The 24,614-nt window shown below is 45.3% G+C and overlaps 1 protein-coding gene across 1 annotated transcript in view; it reads right to left on the bottom strand.

The window, feature by feature from the left end:
* PLXNA4 (plexin A4) overlaps positions 1-24,614 on the bottom strand; it is a 451,603-nt gene that overhangs the window by 408,014 nt on the left and 18,975 nt on the right. The window contains exon 2 of the mRNA XM_086611134.1: positions 21,512-21,694. Coding sequence (XP_086467260.1) covers positions 21,512-21,694 — 183 coding nt within the window. The remainder of the gene's footprint in view (positions 1-21,511; positions 21,695-24,614) is intronic.

The raw sequence follows: 24,614 nt of genomic DNA, 5'->3' as shown, positions 1-24,614 counted from the left end.
CCTAACAAAATCAAAATGAATTAAACACAAGTAGCTGTCAGTGACATTAAGAAAAAAAAAAAAAGAAGAAAAAACCTCATCATTTAAATGGCAACATGAAATGTTCCCCCAAATTGCAGCGTGACTAGGACCGTTTGTTGTAATGATACCAATTAACATATCTATCCATTTAAAGTTTCCAGTGCAAAAAGAAAGAGCAGCTTGGGTGATATTAATGGTAGGGAAGAAAGATTACAATAATGGATCTCAGGGAGTGAATGGGACTGAACTGAATAGGGGTAATTCAGATGAATTTTCTGACAATGGCTGGACAATCCCCCAGAAGAGCATGTCCCCAGATACAGGATAGAGCTTGGGGGCTTATGACCTTTATTAAAAGAAAATACAGGCAAAACCTGCAAACCCATATCATGGTTTAACCTCAGCCGACAACTAAGCGCCACGCAGCCGCTTGGTTACTCTCTCGTGATGGGACGGAGAAGAGAATCGGAAAAATTGTAAAAGTGGGAAAACTTGTGGGTTGAGATAAAGACTGTTTAGCAGCAAAACAAGGAATTCATTCACTCCTTCCCGTGGGCAGGCAGGTGTTCAGCCATCTCCAGGAAAGCAGAGCTCCATCACATGTAACAGTGATTTGGCAAGACAAATGCTGTCACTTGGCATGCGCCCCCTTCCTCCTTCTCCCCCCAGCTTTATATGCTGAGTGTGACATCATACAGCACACAATATCTCCTTGGTCAGTTGGGGTCAGCTGTCCCAGCTGTGTCCCCTTCCAGCTTCTTGCACATCCCCAGCCTACTTGCTGGTGGGACAATGTGAGAAGTAGAAAAGGCCTTGGCTGTGTAAGCACCGCTCAGCAATAACGAAAACATCCCTGTGTTATCAGCACCGTTTCCAGCACTAATCCAGAACACAGCCTCATATCAGCTACTATGGAGAAAATTAGTTCCACCGCAGCCAAAACCAGCACGTTCCAACAGTCAGAAACAATCCAAATCAGGCAGAGACCACTGGACTCCAGAGGTCTTCCCTGAGATGCTATGATGGCCAAGTTAACCTGAACATCTCAGATGAACGATTTAGCTACAGTAGCTTTTCCTTGGGGTAGAGGGGATCAAAAAGACTTCTTGAGGTCGCTTGTCTTGGATTTGCACTCTGCTCCACTGCTGACTTCTTACAGATACAGCACAGGTTACCTTGGACATGTAAGCAACATGGGCCCAGATCTATGTGTCCTCATCTGTCAGAGCCATCAGAATACTCTTCTTTTCCCTCTAAACTTGTCAATATATTGATACCAATTACCTAACACATCCTTCCTTGTAAGAACTGTGTCCAGGGTTATAACTTCAACTGCCTGGGCTAACACTGTTCTGATTTCTAAATCCCTGGAAAAACGGGCAGCAGCATTTAAAAAAAAAAAAAAAAAAAAAGAGAGAGAGAAAAAAAGAAAAAAACTCCCATTTTAAAAAGTAAGTCCTTGGGGACTTCTAAAGATTTCAAGTCACAGAGAAGAAAAATTTGTTCTTACTCTGCGGATCACGAGTTTCTGCTATGTTCAGTGAAAATCAGACATTTTTGTCTCGTTGCAGATTTAGTATAAAGCACAATGTCACAGACCTTGTTCCTAATTGCAGACAGGCTGGACACAGTGGCAAAGGATAGAGCCACTAGAGATACCGGTATATGTCTCATAACAAGCTCATTAGCTCTAACACCAGACCCCATGTTCCTCAAAAACCGTCCCAGGGCCCCTCTCAGGATTTATGCCGAGCATGCTTAAGCAGCAAGTCTCATGGAAGACCTGTAGAGAGGACGATGATGTGCTTCACAACAGATGAGCGTAGGGTCATCCTTTGCAATTAATAGCAGGAGAGTTAAATAAATAAACGGGAGATGGTTTACCTTCTCCAGGTGGGTAGCTAGCACACCTTACTTGCCTTTCTGTCAGGATTCGGGACGTCATAGAATCACAGAATCATAGAACGGTTTGGGTTGGAAGGGACCTCAAAGATCATCCAGTTCCAACCCCCCTGCCATGGGCAGGGACACCCTCCACTACACCAGGTTGCTCAAAGCCTCATCCAACCTGGCCTTGAACACTTCCAGGGATGGGGCAGCCACAACTTCTCTGGGCAACCTGTGCCAGTGCCTCACCACCCTCATTGTAAAAAATTTCTTCCTTAGACCTAACCTAAATCTCCCCTCTTTCAGTTTAAAGCCATTACCCCTTGTCCTATCACTACACACCCTTGTCAAAAGTCCCTCTCCAGCTTTCCTGTAGGCCCTACCAGCAGATTTCGAAGAAGGCAGGATCTGTGTACAACCGTACTGGGAGTAAAACACAATTCAGGGTGGAAACAGGGTCAGAGAAAAGCCTGCTTTCCCAAGTGCAACAGGGTAACTCATTAAGGGAATTATCTTGCTGTCATCCTAGAAACTTTGAGGTTCACCCCGGTCCTGTGCCACAACTCATGCAGCTTGTGCAAGCTCAGACTTTGTGCTGCGATGTCTCAAACGCAGTCACACACCCCTGCAGCAGGTCTGCGTTGTCAGGGCGTTTCATGACTCTCCCTTTAAGTCTGTGAGTTATTTGTACAGAAAATAGATGGATATCTATGTCCAGGGAGTGGTATGAGTGATGCTTTGAACTCCGCTGTCTGTATACACAAGGACACCCTGGCTAGAAGGTGATCTGGACCACTTTCTTAAAATTAAATATCTACCTCTTTTCCAGGTAAATCCACTTTAGGCACCCAAGTACATAGCCTGAATAGTTTTGCTCTCTCTGCAACTCAGGGACAGTACCACTTCCATACCTGTCAGCAGAGCTGGGAGGATAAATACATTATTGATTTGATCTGCTGGAAAGCCACATCCTACGGCTGGAGAACCTCTGAGTGGCACATTAAGTGGCATCCACTACACCCAGCAGAGACAACCACAGTCTTGGCTGGAGCACCAAGACCTCACTTCCCTGTAAAAAACAGCCAAGATTTTTAAGGAACTGATACTCCTCAGGAGAGGACTAGTAGGAGAAGACACCTGAGAAGGGCTTGATTTCTAAGGATGCACACACGCTAAAACGCCAGCGTTTCTGCTGCAGTAAAAGTTCAGTGTCCAAAGTCACATCTCAGTTTTCATGATCGTGGCTTTTCACGACGGACAGCAGGTTGGTGAGAGAGTGGAAGCCCTCTCCCCTTGAAGGGCTCATTGGTGAGCAGAGCTGGGAACTGTTCTTTGTAAATCACACCCACCGTGTGCATGACTGCATCCCTTAGATGAGCATTACAGACTTACACTGGAAGATTTCAAGCTAAGGGGGTTGGTTTATTTTCCTTTCCCTTTTTGCTTTGCACTAAATTCTCTGTCATATGTAAATGTTAAACCGTAGTATAATTTAGAGATGAGTTTGTTTATCTTAAAGGAAGTCAATTAATCTTTCTTGAAGAAAACCAAAAAAAAAAAAAAGAGGAAAATAAAAGATGCTTCAGCTTTGTTAAATTTCAAAAACTAAAATGACTTCATAAAAGCTGCTCAAAGACGGCCCATCGCTGGGAGATATTTCAAATGCAGGCAGTGGGTTTTTAACTGTTCCTGAGAAACACTCCTGTGGAACAGAATAAGGGCCATGAGGTTAAAACACAGCCATCATAACCTTTATTGCTTCATTTTTGTGAAGCCATTAACCGCAGGAGGACCACAGATGTGCCACAGCTCCAGCAGCTGGAGTGAAATTCAATACCCACATCAGAACCTAATTTATGATCAACCTGTTGGGAGGGGGCAGGGAGGCCAAAGCGCGGCATTCCTGCGTACCGCACGGCGGGGAAATCGGAGATGCACGGGGGTCTAAGAAAAGTTGTGTGTTGAAAGAGCTCAGCCAAAGCCTTTGCACAAACACACAAGCGTGTGCCACGTGGAAGGAGCCAGCACTCGCACCAGCAGAGGAGTCTTGCAAGTGGAAATCTTGGATCTGAAAGCAGCTGGACGCCAACAACATCCAGCTTTGAACTAAGGGTTCAGCTGCCTGTGAAACCTCCAGATGAAATCAAAGCGCCGCTGTGCTCGGTGCGGGACGCGCTGGTGGCAAGTGACAGTCCATTCCCTGAAGAACTCGCAGGCTACGGAGAGAAAGGCGTAGGAGGCATGTCGAGAGGAAAGCGTTTTGCCTGAGGTCATGCTGCAATCAGCAACAGAGCCAGGAATAGATCAAGGGTTCCTGCTCTGCCATTACGTCATACCAAGTTTTTTTTCTGACTGCTCTTCGTGCCCTCGTGTTCTCCATACCACCGTCAATCTGGTCTGGCTTTTCCCATCAACCACCTGCTCCACTTCTTTCAGATCCTTCTAAGGAACTTGCTCCTTTCCACACTTTCCCCTTTTGGTGTCTGCCTGCTCCAGTTACTCGTGCCCTTCTGATTGCAAGTTCCTGGGTATAAGGTCCTCCCGCAGCTACGATCATACAGCCAAGTACTTTTGAAAGTATTTTGATTGCATCTTTCCACACCTACATACTTCCTCTCTTCTTTAATCCATCCCATCCTACTAACTTGAGTCTCCAAATCGCATGGAAGTATGTTGGACATTCCAAAACGTGTTGTTGAAATGTGCCCCATCACCCAGGTCATCATTTGGTGCTGGTGCATGACAAAGCAATGCCCTGCCCATGCGCAGCAGCAAAATTCACCCAGATAACATCACTGCGACTGTCAGATGTGTGATGCCAACAAGCGACCAGCCTGCTCATCCACTCGTAACTCTCTGAATTTGCTGGCAGTGCCCCCGGTCACTGCAGATGCCATAAATTCTGCAGGCTCCCTTTCCCTTTTAAATGAACCTAAAGTTTTTTTCCTAAGCTTTTAGCGGTTTCGGGAGCATTTGTATCAACATCAAAAAGTATCAATCACGTAGGGGTGCACGCGTGCTGGGTCTGTTGGCAGTCCCTCTTGTCTCCTAAACTATATGAGTTGACGTTGCAGCCCAGCATCCCCACTCTCAAGCCATCTTCTGTATATTCTTTGCAACCTTTAGGTGTATGGCCCACTGCCCGGGCAGGTCAGGGCACCTGAGCTTCACAGAAGAGGTTGGAGAAGTCACCTCCATTAGGATGAAGAAAATACAGGACAGCACCAAGGACCAAAAGAAACGGTCCCACCTGAGCATGTTAATCAAATGCCAGCAGGAAAATCATGCATAAGATGACCCTGCACTGAGCTTTTCTACTATCGGAATGTCAGAGCACCTTGCAACCATTAATTGTTCAGGAGACCCCTGACAAAGCAGGGAAATGCCATAACTGTCACTTCCAGACAGGGAACAGAAACATAAGGGGTGTTTACATCTGAACAAGTTGCCCTCAGCTCCCTTTATTGCTAATGGAGAGAAAAAGACGTTTTTAGGACACAAATCATCTGCCCTATTTTAGGGCGATCTCAGTCTCCTGCAGGATGAGATGAATTGTGTCCTAAAAGGTCCGATTTCCTTCGCTGGACTGGAAAGGGAGTTGACAATATCTCCCGTGGATGGAGATACCTACATTTAATGATATGAATCTTCATCCTCCAAAAGGTGGGTCTACAAAAGTCAGCAGAGCAGGAACTGAACTCAGGCTTCTTGTGTTTTAGTCTGATGCTCAGATCAAACCATAGACGGACATTGAATCTGAACAAGGCTGAAGAGCCATCCAGCAGTAACAAAATTGTGGAGGCTTGAAGGAAGCTACTTACAGGTAAGGAACAAAGGAGATGGAAGGAAAACTGAAATATCCTATACAGCAAGTTAAAAGGAGAGTCAGGTAAGGTAGCTATTGGAAGAAAGGGGCCAGATGACAAAACAGCAGAGGAAATGGGGTCATACACTGTCCATAAGATGCAGCAGATAGAATCATGGAATGGTTAGGGTTGGAAGGGACCTTAAAGATCATCTAGTTCCAACCCCCCTGCCATGGGCAGGGAAATCCTCCACTACACCAGGTTGCCCAAAGCCTCATCCAACCTGGCCTTGAACACCTCCAAGATGTGAGGAAGATCCAGGAGCAACATGCACTGACTAATCCCAGTAAGCATATATGGGGAAAACCTTACTAAGACATCATTCTCAGTCCACACAGTGTTCAAGAAGGAGCTCAGTCCTTTTTCAAACACCTTCCTCTTCCCACTCCTTTCTTCTTTGTTTTAAAAACTTCAGGAGAAATAGGAAGAGCAGACAGATAAGTCCAAGATCACCCAGAGAGCACACAGGGAACATCACTGAGAGCAGATCCCGCCACAGAACCCTAGGCTGAAACCCTGAAACTGAACTTTCTGGTAATTTGACTCCAATTCCAAATTTTGCAGCTCTATCAAAAAAAAAAAAAAAATTAAAAAACCCACAAAAGTAGGTTTGGAAAGCAGGTGACAAGGCTGATCTGTGCATCTTGGAGGAGAGAACTGCAAGGAGGCCGCCAGCACATTTTTCCATCGGGAGAGTGAAAACAAACAAGTAATAGCTAGGCTCTCTGCAAGCTATTAGAGAGCAGTTAATGAAATCACCTGCCACCAACAGAATTGACAAAACATAGAAAATAAGTCACGTCAGAGTCTGCCAGAGCATCTCTGGCACGGGCAAGGGCCCTGCTGGCTGGTGTATATTTAGTGCCAGTGATATCATCTTTCCTAGCAGGGCTTGCCTTCTGCAGCGAGGAGAAGGGCAGCACTTCCATGGCAATGTCAGTGGGAGCTTTAAGAGGAAAGCGCCTGAGATTTCCTTAACAGGGAAGAAAGGAGCACGGCGGCAGCCTGGGCTGCATCACAGAGCAGGAGACAGGCAGGGGCTGCAAAGATGAAAACCCAGGGCAGAAAAAAAAACCACCATATTATCCATATTATACCGTTCTGGTACATTAAGCACTGGCAGATGTTGACGTAATGAGTTTGTGGTTATTCAGGTCTTGTTGACCGTTGCCCCATGGTAACCTGGGACCACTCGGAGCTTTGCAGGATGGGTAGAGCTCAGATCCTCCTGGCAGGTCCCCCTGGTTCAAGCTAGAGACAAATCCTTTTTAACACGGTGGGGCGTATAACACCTCGGTGAACAGTCCTGCATCTGCACATACATGCATTATGCTGATAATTTGTTAAAAGCAGAGCATTGGAACACTAATTGCAACAGATCTGTTAATCTCTTGCCCTCCCATCAGTGCTTTGAAGCAGTGCCTGTCCCCTAAAAAAGAGTCAGATTCTCCTAAAAATGCAATTTTAGCTTAAAAGTAATGAATTAACAATCAATGCTCAGCTTTAGCATGTTGTTATAGTTACTGACAATTAGTGTCACGATGCATTTGGGATTTTCAGCATTTAGGTGTTACCTTCACCCGCATTGCCCCAGCCCAAGCAGCCCTCTGCCCTCAAAATAAGAATCTCTCAGTCATGCAGCCCAAAGCCATATGACATCTCTCAGTGAACAGATGTAATACACCAGGGTAGCCTCTCACTACTCACCATCCTAAAATCTTTTCTTTTCCCACTATATTATGATAATTTATTTCACTACTGGGGCTCCCAGGTGAGTTCAATTCTCAAGCTTCCAAGCAGACAAAAATGCTAACCCAGCAGAAGAAGTTTAACAAAGAGCCTAAATGCAGCAGTCTCCTAAGATCTTGCACCTCTCCATATATTGCATGCTAAGATAGACGTGCAAGGAAAACAGAGAGATACAAATTTGAAAACGTTTTCTTTTTCCTCCATGAATAGTAAATTAGCTAAAAATTCAGAATTTAGGTGGGATTTGGGGAATTAATTTACATCATTACAAGAGGGAGAAGGGGCTTGAAAGCATCAAAAGATTTTGACTTTTCCATCTCACGGTAGAAATACCTGTAAGAGGAGAGCTAATTAAACACCGGAAAAAAAAAAAGAGAAAAGGGGAGGTAGGGAGGTCAAACATCCATAAGTGGCTCTTTCATAGACAATAAAACTTTCAGAGCTTCAGAGGTTTCTTTGTTTTGTTAAAAAAGAGAAGGGAGAAGCAATCAGTTTTTATTTGGCACAGGTCTGGGTTTTCATTTATTTATTTATTCTTTTGGTAAAATTTTCTCCATTCTGTAAGAAAACAACAAAATGACTTATTCCCCTTGTAAGAGACAGACAAATACTCAAACCTAACAGGATGCCAAGGTCCTATCACTTGTGAAACACAGATGCTGTCTGAAGAGCAGGAGAAATGCATTAGCATGCGCTGCGTGTCCTTATCACTCAGGTTAGCTCCATCATCAGTATGTTCCCTTAGACCCTAAGGAGATAAATCGATTCCGTATGAAATCCAAGAGAAACCCACAGAAACTTGTAAGCAGTGGGGAAAACATCAAAGTGCCTGCAGCGTGCGAAACCACATCCCCCCCAGCAGATATCACGAGTCATAAACTACCCCCGACAACCCAGCCTTCATCAACCACACGACAAATGAGGCAAACACAGGGAGATTTGCACCTACGTTTAATTAGATTTCATCGGAACGGTTCTGAAAAATTCATATGGCGAGGTCTCTGCCAGTCTCAGTGATAACCTTTTCCCTGACATCGCTGGAATTTATTGCCAGCCTTGGTTAAGAAAAAAAAGTTGCATGAAGTTAAAAGGAAAGATGACTCCAGACCACAGCCATGAGCGTCCCAGCAGGGTGGGATACCAGCACGGCTAGCAGCAGAGACAGCGGTTTGCATTTCCAGGATGCCACAGATAACAACAGTGGGATGGAGTCCTTTGCCAATGTACCCCATCAGCTAGAAAAGCAACCATCAGCAAAGCTTCCAAAACCCACCAAAGACCCTTAGGAGTTGGCTTTTTGTTATCCAAAGTGACCCAGCCCTGTGAATCATCAGCAGAACATGTTCAGCACGACAGAGTGTAACCGGAGCTGAAACCCACAGATGACTGGCTCCCAACTTTCTTCTCTAGACTTTGCTTCTCTTGGCACCTCCAGGGTCCCAACCCATCTCCCATTAGAGCTTTGAGTGGTTGACTTGTTTCCAACACACTTCCCGGCTTACTGCACCAAGGGGAATCCCAGCTTGAAAGCACTGATGTGTACTTGATGCAATCCTACTAATATATAAGAACAACCCTTACCAGGAGTATCTTCTATAGGATGTGTCCCATGGGAGGGATATCTCTGTTAACACAGTCCTGCTTTCTCTAGACAAGTGCAGATACCAACCCAGGTAGCACATGGATTTCCTTTTGGGGTCTTACATTGAAATATCACTCCAACTCATCTCCTTTTAATCTAGGAGATGAATGATCATTCTTGGGATCATAGCTGGTGTAACACTGACCAGCATAAAGAAAGCCAAAAAAGGACAGAGTCAAATTAATGAAAAAAGCATCATCGACATTAACCTAGATTGGACATCATCAGGTTACAGTCAAACCTTTAGGGTTAGCTGCTGCTATCACAGCTAGCAAGATGTTTTCTGGTCGCCCTGGCCACAGCATCACAGGAGGACTTTGCTGGAGCCACAGCTTTGATTAACTGTCCTGGCCCAGCCTTCGGTTCGCATTTCTACCCTCCATCCAGCAATGATAGCTTTTCTAATTTCAGAAAGGGTCAAGGACCTGCAGCTCTTCCATATGGTTTTATTTAGGAGAGGTGAAAGGCTACTGACTGGGTTTTGGAAGGAAAAAAAAAAAAAAGGCAAGTGTCAGACCAAGCAGGAACAGATCCCTGAATCCCACATAGCAACACGTCTTCACTCCCGCAGACGCCATATGGGTTGGGGTCTACAAAAACCAGCACAACTCTCTCATGCTTCTCCCCAAGCTTCACACACATGAGCCCAACAACCAGCAATCCATCAAAGCTTGATTGCTCTGAAGCCAGGCTGCCACCAAGACGAAATGAGAGAAATGTTGAAGCGTAGCAAGCCAAAGTCGTTAAACCAAAATGAAAGAAGCACAAGGGGAAGACATCAAGTCGGAGAGGAACAGGGGAGGATTTTATCTCTTCTTTCCTTCTCTTGGCTTCACAAACACCACCAGCAGTGCTCACAAGTGGTGGACATGCAGACAGCATTGAAGCCCTCTAACAGGGGTTCTCAACCACTGCCCTGATGCCACGGGTCTGCCACACACTGGGGAATCTGGGTGTGTGCAGGGGAGAGGTGGAGAGAGGCTCTTCGAATTAGCTCAAGCCCAAAGCGGCTCATCCTGATGAAGGGAGGCACATTCCTTTTTGCCTTTTAATGAAGAGCTGGCTCATGTATCAAATCTCTCGTTCCTATCCTTTGGAAATAGGAGGGAAATAGTTGAGGGAAAGGCTCTTTTTGAATAACCAAGGCCCCCTTATGCAAGCTGTGGTCCCTCCTCCAGCTCCAGAAACACAGCTAATTACACAACTTTTGTTTGCTATTACAAACCCATCTTGCCTTTGCCAGGCCAGAATTGGGCTCTGATCACCCCCAGAAATGCCCATCTTATGAGTCACAAACTCAGCAAAGCCCTCTCCAGTTTAAGCATCAGCTATGGGGAGGAGAAAATTACTGTCAAACTAAGCATTTCCCTGTGTTTCCTCAGGGGTATCCACAACTTATTTCAAATTAAAGCGTTGCTAGAGGTGGGCTGGGAAACTATTTAAGGCAAACAGTTTTCACAGAGCAGTGGCCAGACAACAAAGCCTGAAAGTTGTGAGTTTAAATTTTTAAGCAATATCTGTTGCAAGCACATGCATATATGCAGGTATATTTTTAAATACATTTCAAAATTTAGGGAAAAAAAATATGGATCTTCTTCCATGACCATTCTGTTTTCAGCCAGTGACCTTACTCTGTTGTCTCGGCACAGCAGTCATTTCTAGCACCCAGGAGAGGAGCTAAAGGTGTCAGTCCAGGCTGCACCAAATCCATGCAGCAAATAGTCTGGCTGAGACTCTCGATAAAGCCTTGGACAACGTAAGGAGTGAACAGTGGGAATAAGCAGCTTCTATAGAATCGTAGAATTATTTAGGTTGGAAAAGACCTTGAAGATCATCAAGTCCAACCATAAACCTAACACTGCCAAGTCCACCACTAAACCATGTCCCTCAGCACCACATCTACACATCTTTTAAATCCCTCCTGGGATGGTGATTCCACCAATTCCCTGGGCAGCCTGTTCCAATGCCTGACAACCCTTTCGGTGAAGAAATTTTTCCTAATATCTAAACTAAACCTTCCCTGGTGCCACTTCAGGCCATTTCTTCTTGTCCTATCACTTGGTACCTGAGAGAAGAGAGTGATGCCCATCTCACTACAACCTCCTTTCAGGTGGTTGTAGAGAGCGACAAGGTCTCCCCTCAGCCTCCTTTTCTCCAGGCTAAAACTCCAGTTCCCTCAGCCGCTCCTATAACACTTGTGCTCCAGACCCTTCACCAGCTCCGTTGCCCTTTTCTGGACACACTCCAGCACCTCAAGGTCTTTCTTGTGTTGAGGGGCCCAAATCTGCACACAGTATTCAAGGTGCAGCCTCACCAGTGCCGAATACAGGGGGACAATCACTGCCCCAGTCCTGCTGGCCACACTATTTCCAATACAAACACTATCTCTGATACAAGACATAGTGTTTCATGCAACACAGACCCCCTAGGCACAATGAGATCTTGTGAAGGGCTTTGGAGAGAGCAGGGAACTGAACCTGGACCTCATTGTCACGGTTAGCATCTTCACCACTGCTCCATTCCCATCATGTGCACTGTTTCTGCTTCCTTCCTTAAGACAGGGGCTGTAAAATTTTGATGTCTACATCAACACCTATCTGTGGCGCAACCAGAGATCCGTCATCTGGCCAAAGGGAGAAGAAGTAGGTGAGACAGACTGCAGAGGTGATTTTTAGGCACAGATACGGCTGCAGGATGGTGAGGGGGATAGTGTGGAGGATGGTGAAAGGAGGAGATGGATGCACAGTGCCTTATCAGGGACTTGCTGTTCTTTCAACTGCCTCCCTGATAACATATGGAGCTTAATCAAATATGCAAATGATGTCCTATCTAGAAACAAGGGAAACAGAGAAATAAACCCAGAGACCATGCATGAAAACAAGCTGATGAAATGAGGGAGCGGGTAGAAGGTTTCCTCTTTTTGATAAAATTATTTCAAAAGATTAAACTAAAGCAAAACTAATTAGGAGAACCGCACTTAAGCCGACTTCCCGTAAGAAGGGTCAGCAGGCAAGAGGCATTCAAATCAAAGGCAGATGCAAGAGGCACTTCAAGGGCTCCCTGAAAAGTCATTATCCCAGTCAAAAGGGAAGGGGATAGAGAGGAGGAAGGAAAGACAAGAGCTATTTTGGCTGGGCATCCATCCGGGCATTAGATGAAGTGTCCGAGGAGTTAGACAGCCTCGTTGTCACCCTGGAGATCAGAAGTGGCAGGTGAAGACCGAAGCTGATCACCTAATGTCCCATCCAGAGTGTTTCTTGGAGAACAGAGGGACAAAGACAAAGAGAAGTGGATAGACCAGGGGGACACAGGGATGTATCTGCTTATCCTTGTATCCCACCCCTGGACAGTTTCCATCAACAGCACAGCCACACCAGGTATTGCAGCCTCAATGCTCCACGTCTTGCACAGAGCTGCTGACGCCATGCAGAAAACCGCCTGCCACAACAAGGCAAGTGACAACCAGCATCACTGCAAACTGCGCCCCAAGAGGCTCTAGATCCCTTGGATTCCAGCAAGGCCACCTGCAGCAAGACATTGTCATCCGTCCCTTTGTGTCTGCTTTTGTCACTAACATCCCCCTGCCTGCACAGCGCGCGTCCTCAGTCCACTGTAGGGACATCCAGCTCCGCTGCTTTGGGACTGGAAAGTTGTCAAATTCAAGCTGTAGCTTCCTAGGAGAAGAGTTTGAAGAGATGACGGTACAACCTGCTACCATGAGTCCACCGAAGGCCACTATTTCTCCTGGAGTCAGAAATAAAAACACACAGTGCAGCACCACCAGTGCAGAATCTGGAGGGATTAGACAATCATTTGCAAATCTCATTGCACGATCACAAGATCCCACCTCCGACAAAGCTCTGAGGCACTGTTGAACCAGAACCTCCAAAAAAAAAAAAAAAGAGCAGCACTCAACACAAGTATGCACGGCACCCAGCAACAGCAAAGCTCAGCCAAACCCTGCACACCGGCACGGAGATCCCTGAGTAGTCAGAAAGCAGAGAGGGGAACTTGAGGGAGAGACATTGAAAATTAATTGCTCTCTACCAAAAAGTAAGTTCTAACTCTTGCTGGGAACAGCAACCTTCCTAGCAGAAAAAAGGGAATTTTCCTACTGCAGTCAAACACTGCAAGGATGAAGGAGCTAACTGCGGTGTGCTACACTGACAAGTTGTAGCTGGAAGTCTCAAGACAATGGAAAAGAGAGGTATGGAAGTCCAAGCACCCACCTGCAGTGACGGAGAAATTAGTGAGTATTTAAAAGAAGCATCAGCTGCACTGAGTTAAGCAGCAGAGTCTGGATACGGGCCACCTGATGCAGTTTAGGGCCTGGGGTTTTGCAGCAGAGGATGGATCACAGGGCAACCCAGGCTAGAAAGGACCTCAGGAGGTTTCTAATTCAACTTCCTGTTCAAAGCAAGGTCAGCTGTGAGATCAGACCAGGTTGTTTTGTCCATTCAGGCCTTGAAAACCTCCAAGGATGGAAACGACACAACTGCCACGGGCAACCTGCTCCAGCGTTTGCCTGTCCTTATGGGAAAAAGCTTTTCCTTATATCCTGTTGAAAAGGCTCTCTTATCAACTTATGCCTGCTGTCTCACATCCTCCCACCACTCATCAATATGAAGAGCCTGTCTCTGTCTTCTTGATAACCTCCTTGTAGGCATGGGAACGCTGCCGTTCAGTCCCTCCAAATTTTCTCTTCCCCAGCCTGAATAAGTTCATTTCTCTCATCTTCTGTTCTCAGCGCACGTTCTCCAGCTCCTGGCCCGTCTCTTCACCCTCTCCTGAACTTGCTCTGGTTGACCAATGCCTTTTTTGTGCTGAGAGGCCTAAAACTGGGCACAGTATCTAGATATGGTCTAACAATTGAGTTCAAGATGATCGCCTTCCCCTCAATCTACTAGCAGTACCCCTGTTTGTATAGCTGAGGATATTGTTGGCCTCTTTTGTTGCATAGGCACACTGATGGCTCATGTGCAACTCGCTGTCTACTAGGATCTTCAGGTCTTTTCAGAAGAGCTGCTCCCCAGCCAGGCAGTTGTCAACCTGCATCATTACAAGAGGTCGCTCTTTTTCCAGGTGCAGGACTTCACACTTCTTAAATGAGTTCCTGTCAACCTCATTGCTCCATCCTGTCTAGGTCCCTCTGGATGGTAGCCCTGCTGTTCAGGCAGATCATAGAATGGTTTGGGTTGGAAGGGACCTCAAAGATCATCTAGTTCCAATCCCCTGTCATGGGCAGGGACATATTCCACTAGATCAGGTTGCTCAAAGCCTCATCCAACTCAGCCTTGAACACTTCCAGGGATGGGGCAGCCACAACTTTTCCAGGCAATCTGTTCCAGTGCCTCACCACTCTGACAGTGAAGAATTTCTTCCTTACATCTAATCTAAATCCACTCTTTCAGTTTAAAAACATTACCCCTTGTCTTATCATTACAGGTCCTTGTCAAAAGTCCTTCTCCAGATTTCTTGTAGGTCCCCTTTAGGTACTGGAAGGCTTCTAGAAGATCTCCCCAGAGCCTTCTCTTCTTCAGGATGAACAGCCCCAACTCTCAGCCTGTCTTCATAGGAGAGGTGTTCCAGCCCTCTGATCATCTTCCCAACTGGCTGCAGCTCGGAGACGAAGAGATGCACAGGGGAATCTGTTTCCCATCTAGTTTGACCTCTAGCTGGTGAAAAGCATAGTGCAACAGAAAGAGGTCCACCCACCCACAAGGCTTCAGAGCAGCAGAGGAAGAGAGATGGCACAACACAGCAGCCTACGACTGGGATGCCCAAGTCCTGCATCTTTGATTTCACCCATGGAGACATTATCCGATCATCCAGCACTTTTAGGTCATGTTGAACTCCAGTATCACCAGTCAATGACTTTTACATGACCCGGTACTGCCTAATGTCCATATAGATCAGCATCACCACCCCTTTCAGGGCTGCGTGCTGGTACACCTAATACGAGCATGGAGTGCACAGCACACCACAGCTACCAAATCACAGCTTTTCTGATACTACAGCCAGAAAACTGAACTGCTCTTAAGGCATCTAAGCTGACAAGGACCTCTCAAAGAGGGACTGTGTATCAGTGTAGGACACAGACAACTGCAGCCTTCACAGACGTCAAATACAGATGGGAAGCAGCATCGTTCCATCATAACTGAGTGAAGCACTTGGACTCCTGCTGATTTAGGAAGCTGCGAGGAGAGGCCAGGGTGAACAAGCCTCTCTTGCAGAAACCAGCTTCCCAGCAGGAGCCAGAGTCTCTATAGCATGTTTTCAGAGCAGTCAAGTCCACTTGCCAAACGGTTGAGGAAAAAAAATTAAAATTAAAAAAAAACCACTCTGACTCTTTCAAAGCAGCAGAGGGAAGGAGAAGGAAGCCGAGTTTCCCTGCTGACATTTGCACAGAGCTGTCAGCAGCAGAATATCCTCCAGGGAACATCAAACTCAAGCAGGGTTTCTTGTCTTGTGCATATTCAGAAACCCCCTTGTCTGGAGAAATGGTGAGGAACTGTATCATTTCCTGCAGTTATCACAAGACTGTAAACCCATGCATGGCAAACCCAGGGTGCTCTCATTATCTCCAGCTCCTTGGATGGAAGGTGATGCATCAAAGGAAAAAAGGAAGATACTTCTCTCCATGTCAGTACGTCACAATATCACTAACCCACCCAGAGATCTATCACCTGTGGGTGTCAGCCCATCTCTTGACTCTTTTATCTTGCTCTTTTTTTTTTTGCATAAAAACTACATTTCATTCCTCTGTTGCCCACTCGTGGCACTTGAGAGCAATCCAGCTTTGTGGAAGGACCTGACACGCTGCCAGTCCCACCAGAATTCAGCTCATCTCTCCTGCTAAACAGGATGAACTCTGCTCTGGGAAAGGATCTCGCCCCACACGTGAGGGGGCAATGACTGTAAGCAAGAAGACCCATCATAGCAATCAGCGATGATAACAGAGCTGCAGGTTTGGGTGTCATAGAATCATAGAATGGTTAGGGCTGGAAGGGACCTTCAAAGGTCATCTAGTCCAACCCCCCTGCAAGGAACAGGGATATCTCCAACTAGATCAGGTTGCTCAGGGCCTCATCCAACCCAGCCTTGAACGTCTCCAGGGATGGAGCACTCCTGGAGTGTCCTTCAGGGTTACCCTACTGAAGCAGTCCTGACACTACTGTAGACCAAGGTGCATCTTCTCCAAGCCACAGGCTGACTCCTTCAACAGCTGCCAGTGGTTCCCACTCCCTCTTCAAGGCAGACAGGCTGTAAACAGCACTGTAGCATCCAACCAGGAGAGCTGTCGGCCGAATGATGGGATGGGATAGCCACAGTCACGTGGCCAGAAACCAGCAGGAGCTCAGACTTCCATGTGTTTTCCAATCCAGTTATCTATCCGAGAAAGCCAACCTTCCCCAATGCAACTGTGAGATGGGCCAAAATGAGAATAGCAAATCCCAGCTCTCAGACCCAAAAATCTCCCTATGGTGTTTTGTCTCTGGATCCAAAGAAAGCAGAGTCTCGAGGGTTCAGGGTAGTCTGGAGGGTGGTTCATGAAACTGGTTGATATTGAGAATTTTCTGCTAAATAGAGGTGATACCTGTTGGGAAGTGCTGGCCAGATTTCAGAGCTGTCTGATCTGAATGAAAACCTTCACCCTGAGCAACAGCTCAAACCTAAAAATCCCTTCAAAGACCTCAAACTTACAGGATTTTATGAAAAATGAAATACAGGCCATGGAGTGAAAGAACTCGTTTTTAAGCCAAATTTCTTTCTCTGCAGGAATTTAGCATAGAAAAGGCTTTGAGTGAAATATTTTGATGGAATAAAAAAAATTATTTCTTGTGGAGAAGTTTCAAATAAATGTAAATTACTACTGCTTCATTTTCAAATAAACCTTTCAAAATGGACAAAGAGCTTTGTTTTGTTAGAAGTGCAGCTCCTAGGGCTGTTCCTGTGTTGACATTTGTAAACTCAAATCGCCCTTTGTACCTGCATCTACACACAGAATAATTGCAGGAAAGCTGTATTTCTTTGTCTGGAAACTATCTGCACAAAAACATTAAAAAAAAAACCACCAAAATACCGTAAATTAAATACCTAGGAAAGGAACACAGGGAATACCGAATACCGCTACGCTTCCTTAGTGATGACAGGTATTAGTGGCACATAATTTGGCCAAACATACTCGAAAAAAATCCAAAACAGGCGTACAAAACCGTGCAAAGCATCTCCACGGGTACATCTCCAGCTTTCTCTTGCCACCGGAGTGAAGAACTAAACGTGTAATGAGAGAGTGTGCAAAGATAAAAAAAAGCCAGTGGATTTTAGCACCTGGCTGTTTTACAGGAAAATGGTTTGTAGGAAGCACATACCCAGGAATAACTCCTGTTCTGGATGGGTTACTGCGCTGCTGTTTGCAGAGAGACAAAAGAGACCTCTGTTAACCTCAAGTCTTTTTTTATCTCCTGGGAAAAAGAAAAAATCACTAAAAACTCAGAGGTGCTGATTGACTTTCAGCCACAGCTTCTGTCCTAAACACTTCCCATCGTATGTAGGGGCTCACTCTGCCAACTAAGCCCACCAGGCACCCTGGAGTATAGTAAAGCTGTGGTAACATTTACCAGTGTGGCACAGAAGTACCACGTTGGGGTAGGGAACATCACGGGCCAGCCAGCACCGGAGGGAATTACAGATACTGGGATCAGACCAAAGCGCTGCGCGATAAAATATTTCTCATTAAAAAGTACCGCAGGATCTTTAATGCCCACAAGTGGTCAGGAGCTGGTTTTCCATCCCATCTGATCTGCCTAGTTCAGCTGTTTGATATGATCACACCTCACAACCTTTAGTGCATTCATTTTCCCCAACGCTTCTTTAAGCAAGCAAAATATTTCCTACCCTTTGCAGGAGGGAAAATGAGATATGGAAGCACACCAAGGGTTTCTGGTAAAGACCTGAACCTGGCTGTCTCCCAACTCGCTCATCCCTAGAGCACCTTTATCCACCCCCAAGATGGCACCAGCCCCCATCAAGCCTTTAATCCACAGCCCACACTTCTCCATCCCCAAGACACCACCAGCACCCATCAGGTCTTTAATTGAAGGGCACTGGTTTCTACACACGATATCTGCACAGGGACTATTTTTCTTTTCCATAGCTCTGCATTTTTATCCTACTTATGTCTCCATTCTGCAGGGCCTGGCTGTGCTGTGGACAAGCCTGCAGAATTGGAGGGCTTATTTCTACAGCACGTTATTCAGTGCCTTCCCGTTGGTCTGCACGTGTGGCTGTGTGAATGAGCAGGGACTGCAAAATGGATTTTGCCTGGGGCAGTGAAATAGCTGGGGCCAACCTTGTCATTCTGTTTCACTCACTCTTTTCCTACCCTATCTCTATCTTGTTTTTTCCTTTTCTTTCTCTCTTTGTTGTCTTGGTTACACGGGCAGACTCCTGATATGCTGCTAGTTTTCATTTTAATGATACGTTCCTGTAAAGTACAATATTTTACTTCAGTTGTGTGTGCCACTGGATAAATTCCTTTGACATATGTGACATTTGTATATCAACTAACAGATATTGCTTTATGACTGTGGGTATTTTTGCAGAGTATTCACGGATTGCATACATCAAAATCTGATACACAGTCTGCATCTTTCATATAAAAATACACAGAGAAAAAGACTGAAACTGCAGGAAAAATAAGGAAAGTTTCTCCAAAACCATCTTGTCATTTCTTACAGCGAGTCTCTCAACAATTGAGTAGATCCTGCTGTCCTGAAGATAATCTTGTAACTCCTCTCTTCATGCTATCCGAAATACTTCAGTGTAGCTTCACTGAGTAGCTGCACCACACAAGAAGCAGCAGTACGTACTATGCATGGTAGGACCCAGAAAGCAGGGGAAAAAAAAAAAAAGACAGCTCCTGGGCTTTGCCCACTGGTACATGAAGTTTCATCTAATCCTATAAAGCTTATTCCAATTTATCCATAGGCATTTTTTTTAAAACATAAATCAAACTTCATGCTAACATAACGGATTACGCTGGAGTTGCAATACCAATGCAGTGTTTCACTTGCTTCCTATTCAAAAGCACCTGACTGATGAGCCAAGATGGAAAATAAAGTTTCAAAAGGCCCGTGACGTCTTGGCAGGGACCAAAGGGTACCAAGTGAAAATCCTGAGTGCCAAACTGGCCGTATGTGGCACCCAGAGGGGAAAACAGGCTGGTATCCTGAGCTCAGATAACTTCAGGAGCCCTGGAGAAAGGCAGCTTGTGGAGGAGAGCCAGTGATTGCAGAAGTCATAGCACGAACGGGGCTGAACCTGCAGGAGCCTGGATCAACTGGTCCAAAACAACCACACGTGCTCAGGGGAGCCCTGTTTTTCTTTGCATTCTACCTCTCTGATGGAGACTTATTCAGCCAAGGAAGATCTCAGCCCGAGACTCCAGCTCTGCCGACACACAGACCCAACACACTAACTTACTGCAGGCAGAATACTCAGCACGTTAGGAAAAAGAGAATAAAACGCAGCTTTCTCCAATTACATCAGCCAGTTTAGCTCCCTTCTTCTCATTCTTTACCCTATAAGGCTGTCCCCACTCTCCACCACGCTCTGTAAAGCACTAAAAAGCTTTCTCACTCCTGTTTTCCCCCTATTAAAAGGAATCAGATCTTGGATTGTGCAATGTGACCTGCAAAGGCAAAGACAGAGCTGTGTCTGAGTTTGCTTCTCCTGAAGCCAAAAAAAAAAAGCAAAAGCTTGCGAGCACGGGGAAGCAACAGTCATTCTTAACTGCTTAAGTCTTTTGGATATTTAACACTCAGATCTGAGCTACCCCATTTTTCCCCCTTCCAGAGAATGACTGGAGAACTAAACAGTTTGTTATGATATCACAGATGACAGGGAAGCAAAACCTAATTAGTCAGAGGAGGAGATTATTTTTATTACAACTGTTTAAAGAAGAATTTGGCTCCTTTTTCACATGTCTGAGTAGACTGTTAAAAAAAAAACAAACCACACAACACAAAACCCCACCACACTATCTTTTCAAAAGCACCAGCAGCCTTTCCAATGTCAAACAAAGCTGGAGACATTTGCCAGTGGGCAGGATCCTGTTCCCCTTGCAGACCTCCCTCAGCATAGGAGCAATGTCATCTGAACTTGCAAAACTGATTTTCTATTTAAGTGAAGAAACAGCTAGAGGAATAAAACCAGAGATTTCAGACCTTCCTTAAGGATTCGTGAACAAATGACTCCTTCCCTTCTCCCTGTCTGCCCTGTCCATCCTAGACACAAGCAATAGTGGGCCACCTTTTCATAGGACCTTCCTTTCCACAATCTGGAAGTTTTTATTTGCAATAGGAATTCAAAAAGGAATCAACACTCAACCCAACCCCCAAGGCTCTGCCCAGACTCCTTTCCCAGCTTCTCACCCATCTCCATTACTATCACAAAGCCACAATCTCCTCGCACACATAATATTTTGCAACAATCCTGGGCTGGGCGTTCAGACAAACACTGCCAGACTGGAATACAGCAGTTGAAATGGATGCAGTGCCCACCAGCAGCATGAGAAGGTCACTCTTAATACCTCTTGTTGCCTTGAGGAAACCACAGGTAGATGATTCCCAGCTTCCAACTCTCAAGCCTTTCTACTATCACCTTACACGGCAAACTACAGAGCTACAGCCATGCAATAGGAATATTTTTAGTGAGAATGCACGGTGAGGGACATAAATACACTCTTTATTGTATTTGGCTTTATGTGGCACCAACTATAAACATAATGCTCATTATTGTTCAAGACACAGCTTTCTTTTGATGGCAACACGCTTCCTTCAGTACAAACATCCAGCCTGACCTAAACGGAGCAACCGCTAATCCCGTGCTGGGCTCGTGGTGAAATCACAGTCGAGTCACATTGCTCTGAAGAAAGATCTCCAGAGCATGAATCGCCTTTCTTAACAACTTTCAGACCCGTTCAGTTTTTCTCCAGTATGCACAGATACCCTGTGATCAGCTACTTAATTACAGATGGTCTGAACACAAAAATCTTCTGTTGGATGTCAACTGCATTGAGTCTGTGGTTTGACCTCAAAAACATTCGTTTGCTGAAGAACAACAATTTGGCAGAAGGATTTTATCCTTTCCCACATCAGCTCTATCCTCCAAGGGTGAAAAACAGTTTTTTGCCAACTGAAAGAATAGCAAAAAGAACATTTCCTATCCTCAAAACAGGTGCTGCACCTTAGGATAAGGACTGCACGCACTCACTCTCAGCGCAACACTACAAATGTCCATAAGAACATGAAAATCTGAGTTAGAAAACCGTGTTAGGTCTTACCTTCTTCAGCTTCCCACTCTTGGTGCCCACAAAAGCCAGGGAGTGGTTCTTGTAGACGTAGGCAATCACAGACGTCATTCTGTCTCCATCCTCAGTGAAAATGGGGAGCCCTCGCACCATGGATGATACTCCCAAGGGGGCATTCATATCCAGGCCACAGAAATTGTCATCAATTGTTAACAGCTATAAAGAAAAAATGAAAGAAGAGCGTTAAAAAACAAAGCCACCGATTCTTTAGCCATTTGGAAAATATCCATCGAAGCTGGGACACCGTTGCATAACACACCTATAATTTATGCAGGCTGGCAAATCAATGACAAAGGCAGGACTGGAGAAATACAGAGGTGGAAAAAATCTGACCGAAGTTGCATGGTGAGCTACAGACAGAAGGAGAACTGGAAACTTGCTTCTCTTGAATGACAGCCCAGCAGGATACATTACGTTAAGCCTTTTTCCTACTGCTCTCCCAGTCAGTTCTACCAGTCAAGACCTAGCAATCAAAGGGAAAGTCTGCTGAAAATGTCTGAAACATATCTAGTTCTGTCAAAAAAAAAAAAAAGTATGTACATCATTCCCATGGGATCCAGAATGAAAGCCACTGAGCTGAATCTGCACTGGCAAATAAACTCTGACCTGCCCTCTGGGCCTAAGGCCCAATAGTAAGGCTCACATCTATGAAACCTAAATAATCACTCCCATCCCATCACCAAATCCTGTAGCACTACCCACACTACATCTTTGAAATTACAGGTGTGTTCAGGCATTGTCTGGGAGAGAACTGGTCAGCCCAGGCCAAATCTGCAGTAGGGACCATGCTAAAATTTAAACATTATAGACAGTGACTGCACACACTGCCCATTCCTGGGGTTAGTTTTATCATACAGTCCTGGGTTCTTCTTTCACTCTGTTTAGCCTGGGCACTTTATCCTCCTGAGTCTCCATTTCTTCCCCATGAAATGGAGGTTATCCATATTTATCCATCTTACTGAGGCACTGTAACCCACTGAAGTTCTTTGGACAGGAGGGAAGGTTTCACAGCTATCATGGGAGCTTTCCAGCATTTATTGGAGATGATACCCATGAACTCCTATAAAAACAAGAGAAAAGGTCCTGTTCATTAATTCTACTGCTTAAGCTCTAACATCTATTGCATTTCAACTCAACAGACTTGTCATCACACAGGTGCTCCACTGGGATCCCTACGTATGAATGTATGTTATCTCTCAGGGTGTTCCTTTGGACTTCAGGGAGTAGCAGAAGCGCAGCAGCAGAACAGTACGGACAACTCTTATCTTAAGGCACCACCTAGACAGTAGGTGAGGCTAATACAGGTTGCCAATATGAAGATCTCCATAGAATAAGTCAAAGATGAGGCTCCAAATATCACAGTACCTGATTGCTGATGCAGTTAGACTTTATTAATTTCAATGGGACCACTCATAGATTTGAAGTTAAGCACCTGCTTAAAGTGTTTTGCTGGACTAAGGTCTAGAAAAATCAATAATTAATTGTACAGGAGGGTTGCCTAGTTTTCATATATTAGTAACAAAGGATGATGACAATTTTTTCTGTCTGAGCTCACATCTTCCTGGAAGCATGGCTGGAATACGTGATGCTCCTTCCTTGAGTTCATGAGCAGTAAAAGCGTGATAGTGGATTCATTTTATCCTCACCCAGCAATTACAGGGAATAATTACAGATGGTTTTACTGAATGGAAGAATAATGTGTCCTAAATGTATTTATAAATGCATGAAACCTATGAGGAATTCAAACAGCCATTAGCAAGGAACAGCTAGCCTGAGCTCTGGCCTGCAAGAGGCATTAGTGTTTGCAGACTGCCCTTTCAGAGCTAAAACACCAGCTCGAAGAGCAATTACAGATCAGATCAACAGCCTCCACGAGCAGCAGACAGGATGTGTTGCTCATCTACAATGCCAGCACAAAGTGTAAGATAAATCTGCATCCCAGATCCAAAGGCTAAATTCATTTGAGGTCTAGTACCACCATGCTGATGGCCACACTTCAGAGGCAGGACACCCCCGCTGACAGCACGACTCGCAAAAAAACGAGCGTTTCTGTGGATAATGAGAACACGTACGGCTTCATTACACAGGTCAGGATGGAAAAACTGCAGCTTGATTACTCAGGAAGTACAAAAGTGTTTGAAGCAGCAACGCTACCCAGATCCTTCTGCGAGGCATGAGGCACTGACTGTCAGAGATGAACTAACGAGAGGAGCAGTGTGTTGGTCTGATGCTGTGTGACAAGCCTTCTGCCCACCAATTCACTATCTGACACATCACCTGGTATGGGATCCATCTCACCTAGCTTTAGCTATGTGAAATTTTAGTAAGTAGCCTATAGTGGTCATCTAAACTGCCTCTATAATCAACAGAGGAAAGGAGGTATGTCAGAGAGCCAACCAATCAACCTTGTAATGCACTTCTGATAGAGCCAGTTGATTGCAAAAGGACTCCAGATGATTCACTTAGCCTAAGCATCTAACCTTGAGATGTATCATGCTTGGAACAGGAGGCTGAGCTACGCGATCTTTTGAGGTCCCTTCCAACCTGAATTATTCTATGAATGTAGAATCTGAGAAGAACCCAGGTCTTCAAGTCAAGCCCACTTTGACCAGAAGCTCTTAAGCTCTGAAGTTAAGATGATCTGTGTTTTAAGGCTGTAGTAAAACTGTGTATATGTCATTCTCAAACTGACAGCCTGACAGGCTGCAAGAAGAATCATTTCAGACCGAAAGCAAGAAATTCCCAAACCTCCTACAAAAAGCAGAAAGAGGAGCAAGAGAAAGCCCCACTTTGTCGCAGTTTCAAAGGAAAACAAGAAACGGTAAACAGCTTGCTTTACCACCAAGAGAATGAAGGACTCCATAGTGCCAGCAGACATCTTACCTAGGGCGCAGCATGTGAAGCTCCATCTCAAACAACAGGAAATTACACCAACAAGCAGTGAAACAATAGCAATCAAGCAGAGCTGGCACAGCCCGAGACATCCTCCTTGGTATAGCACAACCTCCCACACGCTCCCCTCTCAAAGCACAGCCAAAACCAACTACTCTAGCTGAAGCACTTGGAGACCAGAAAG

Source organism: Tauraco erythrolophus, chromosome 4 (genome assembly GCF_009769465.1).
Source record: "Tauraco erythrolophus isolate bTauEry1 chromosome 4, bTauEry1.pri, whole genome shotgun sequence".
In the NCBI taxonomy this organism is placed as follows: Eukaryota; Metazoa; Chordata; class Aves; order Musophagiformes; family Musophagidae; genus Tauraco; species Tauraco erythrolophus.
This window is presented reverse-complemented; position numbering and strand designations above follow the sequence as displayed.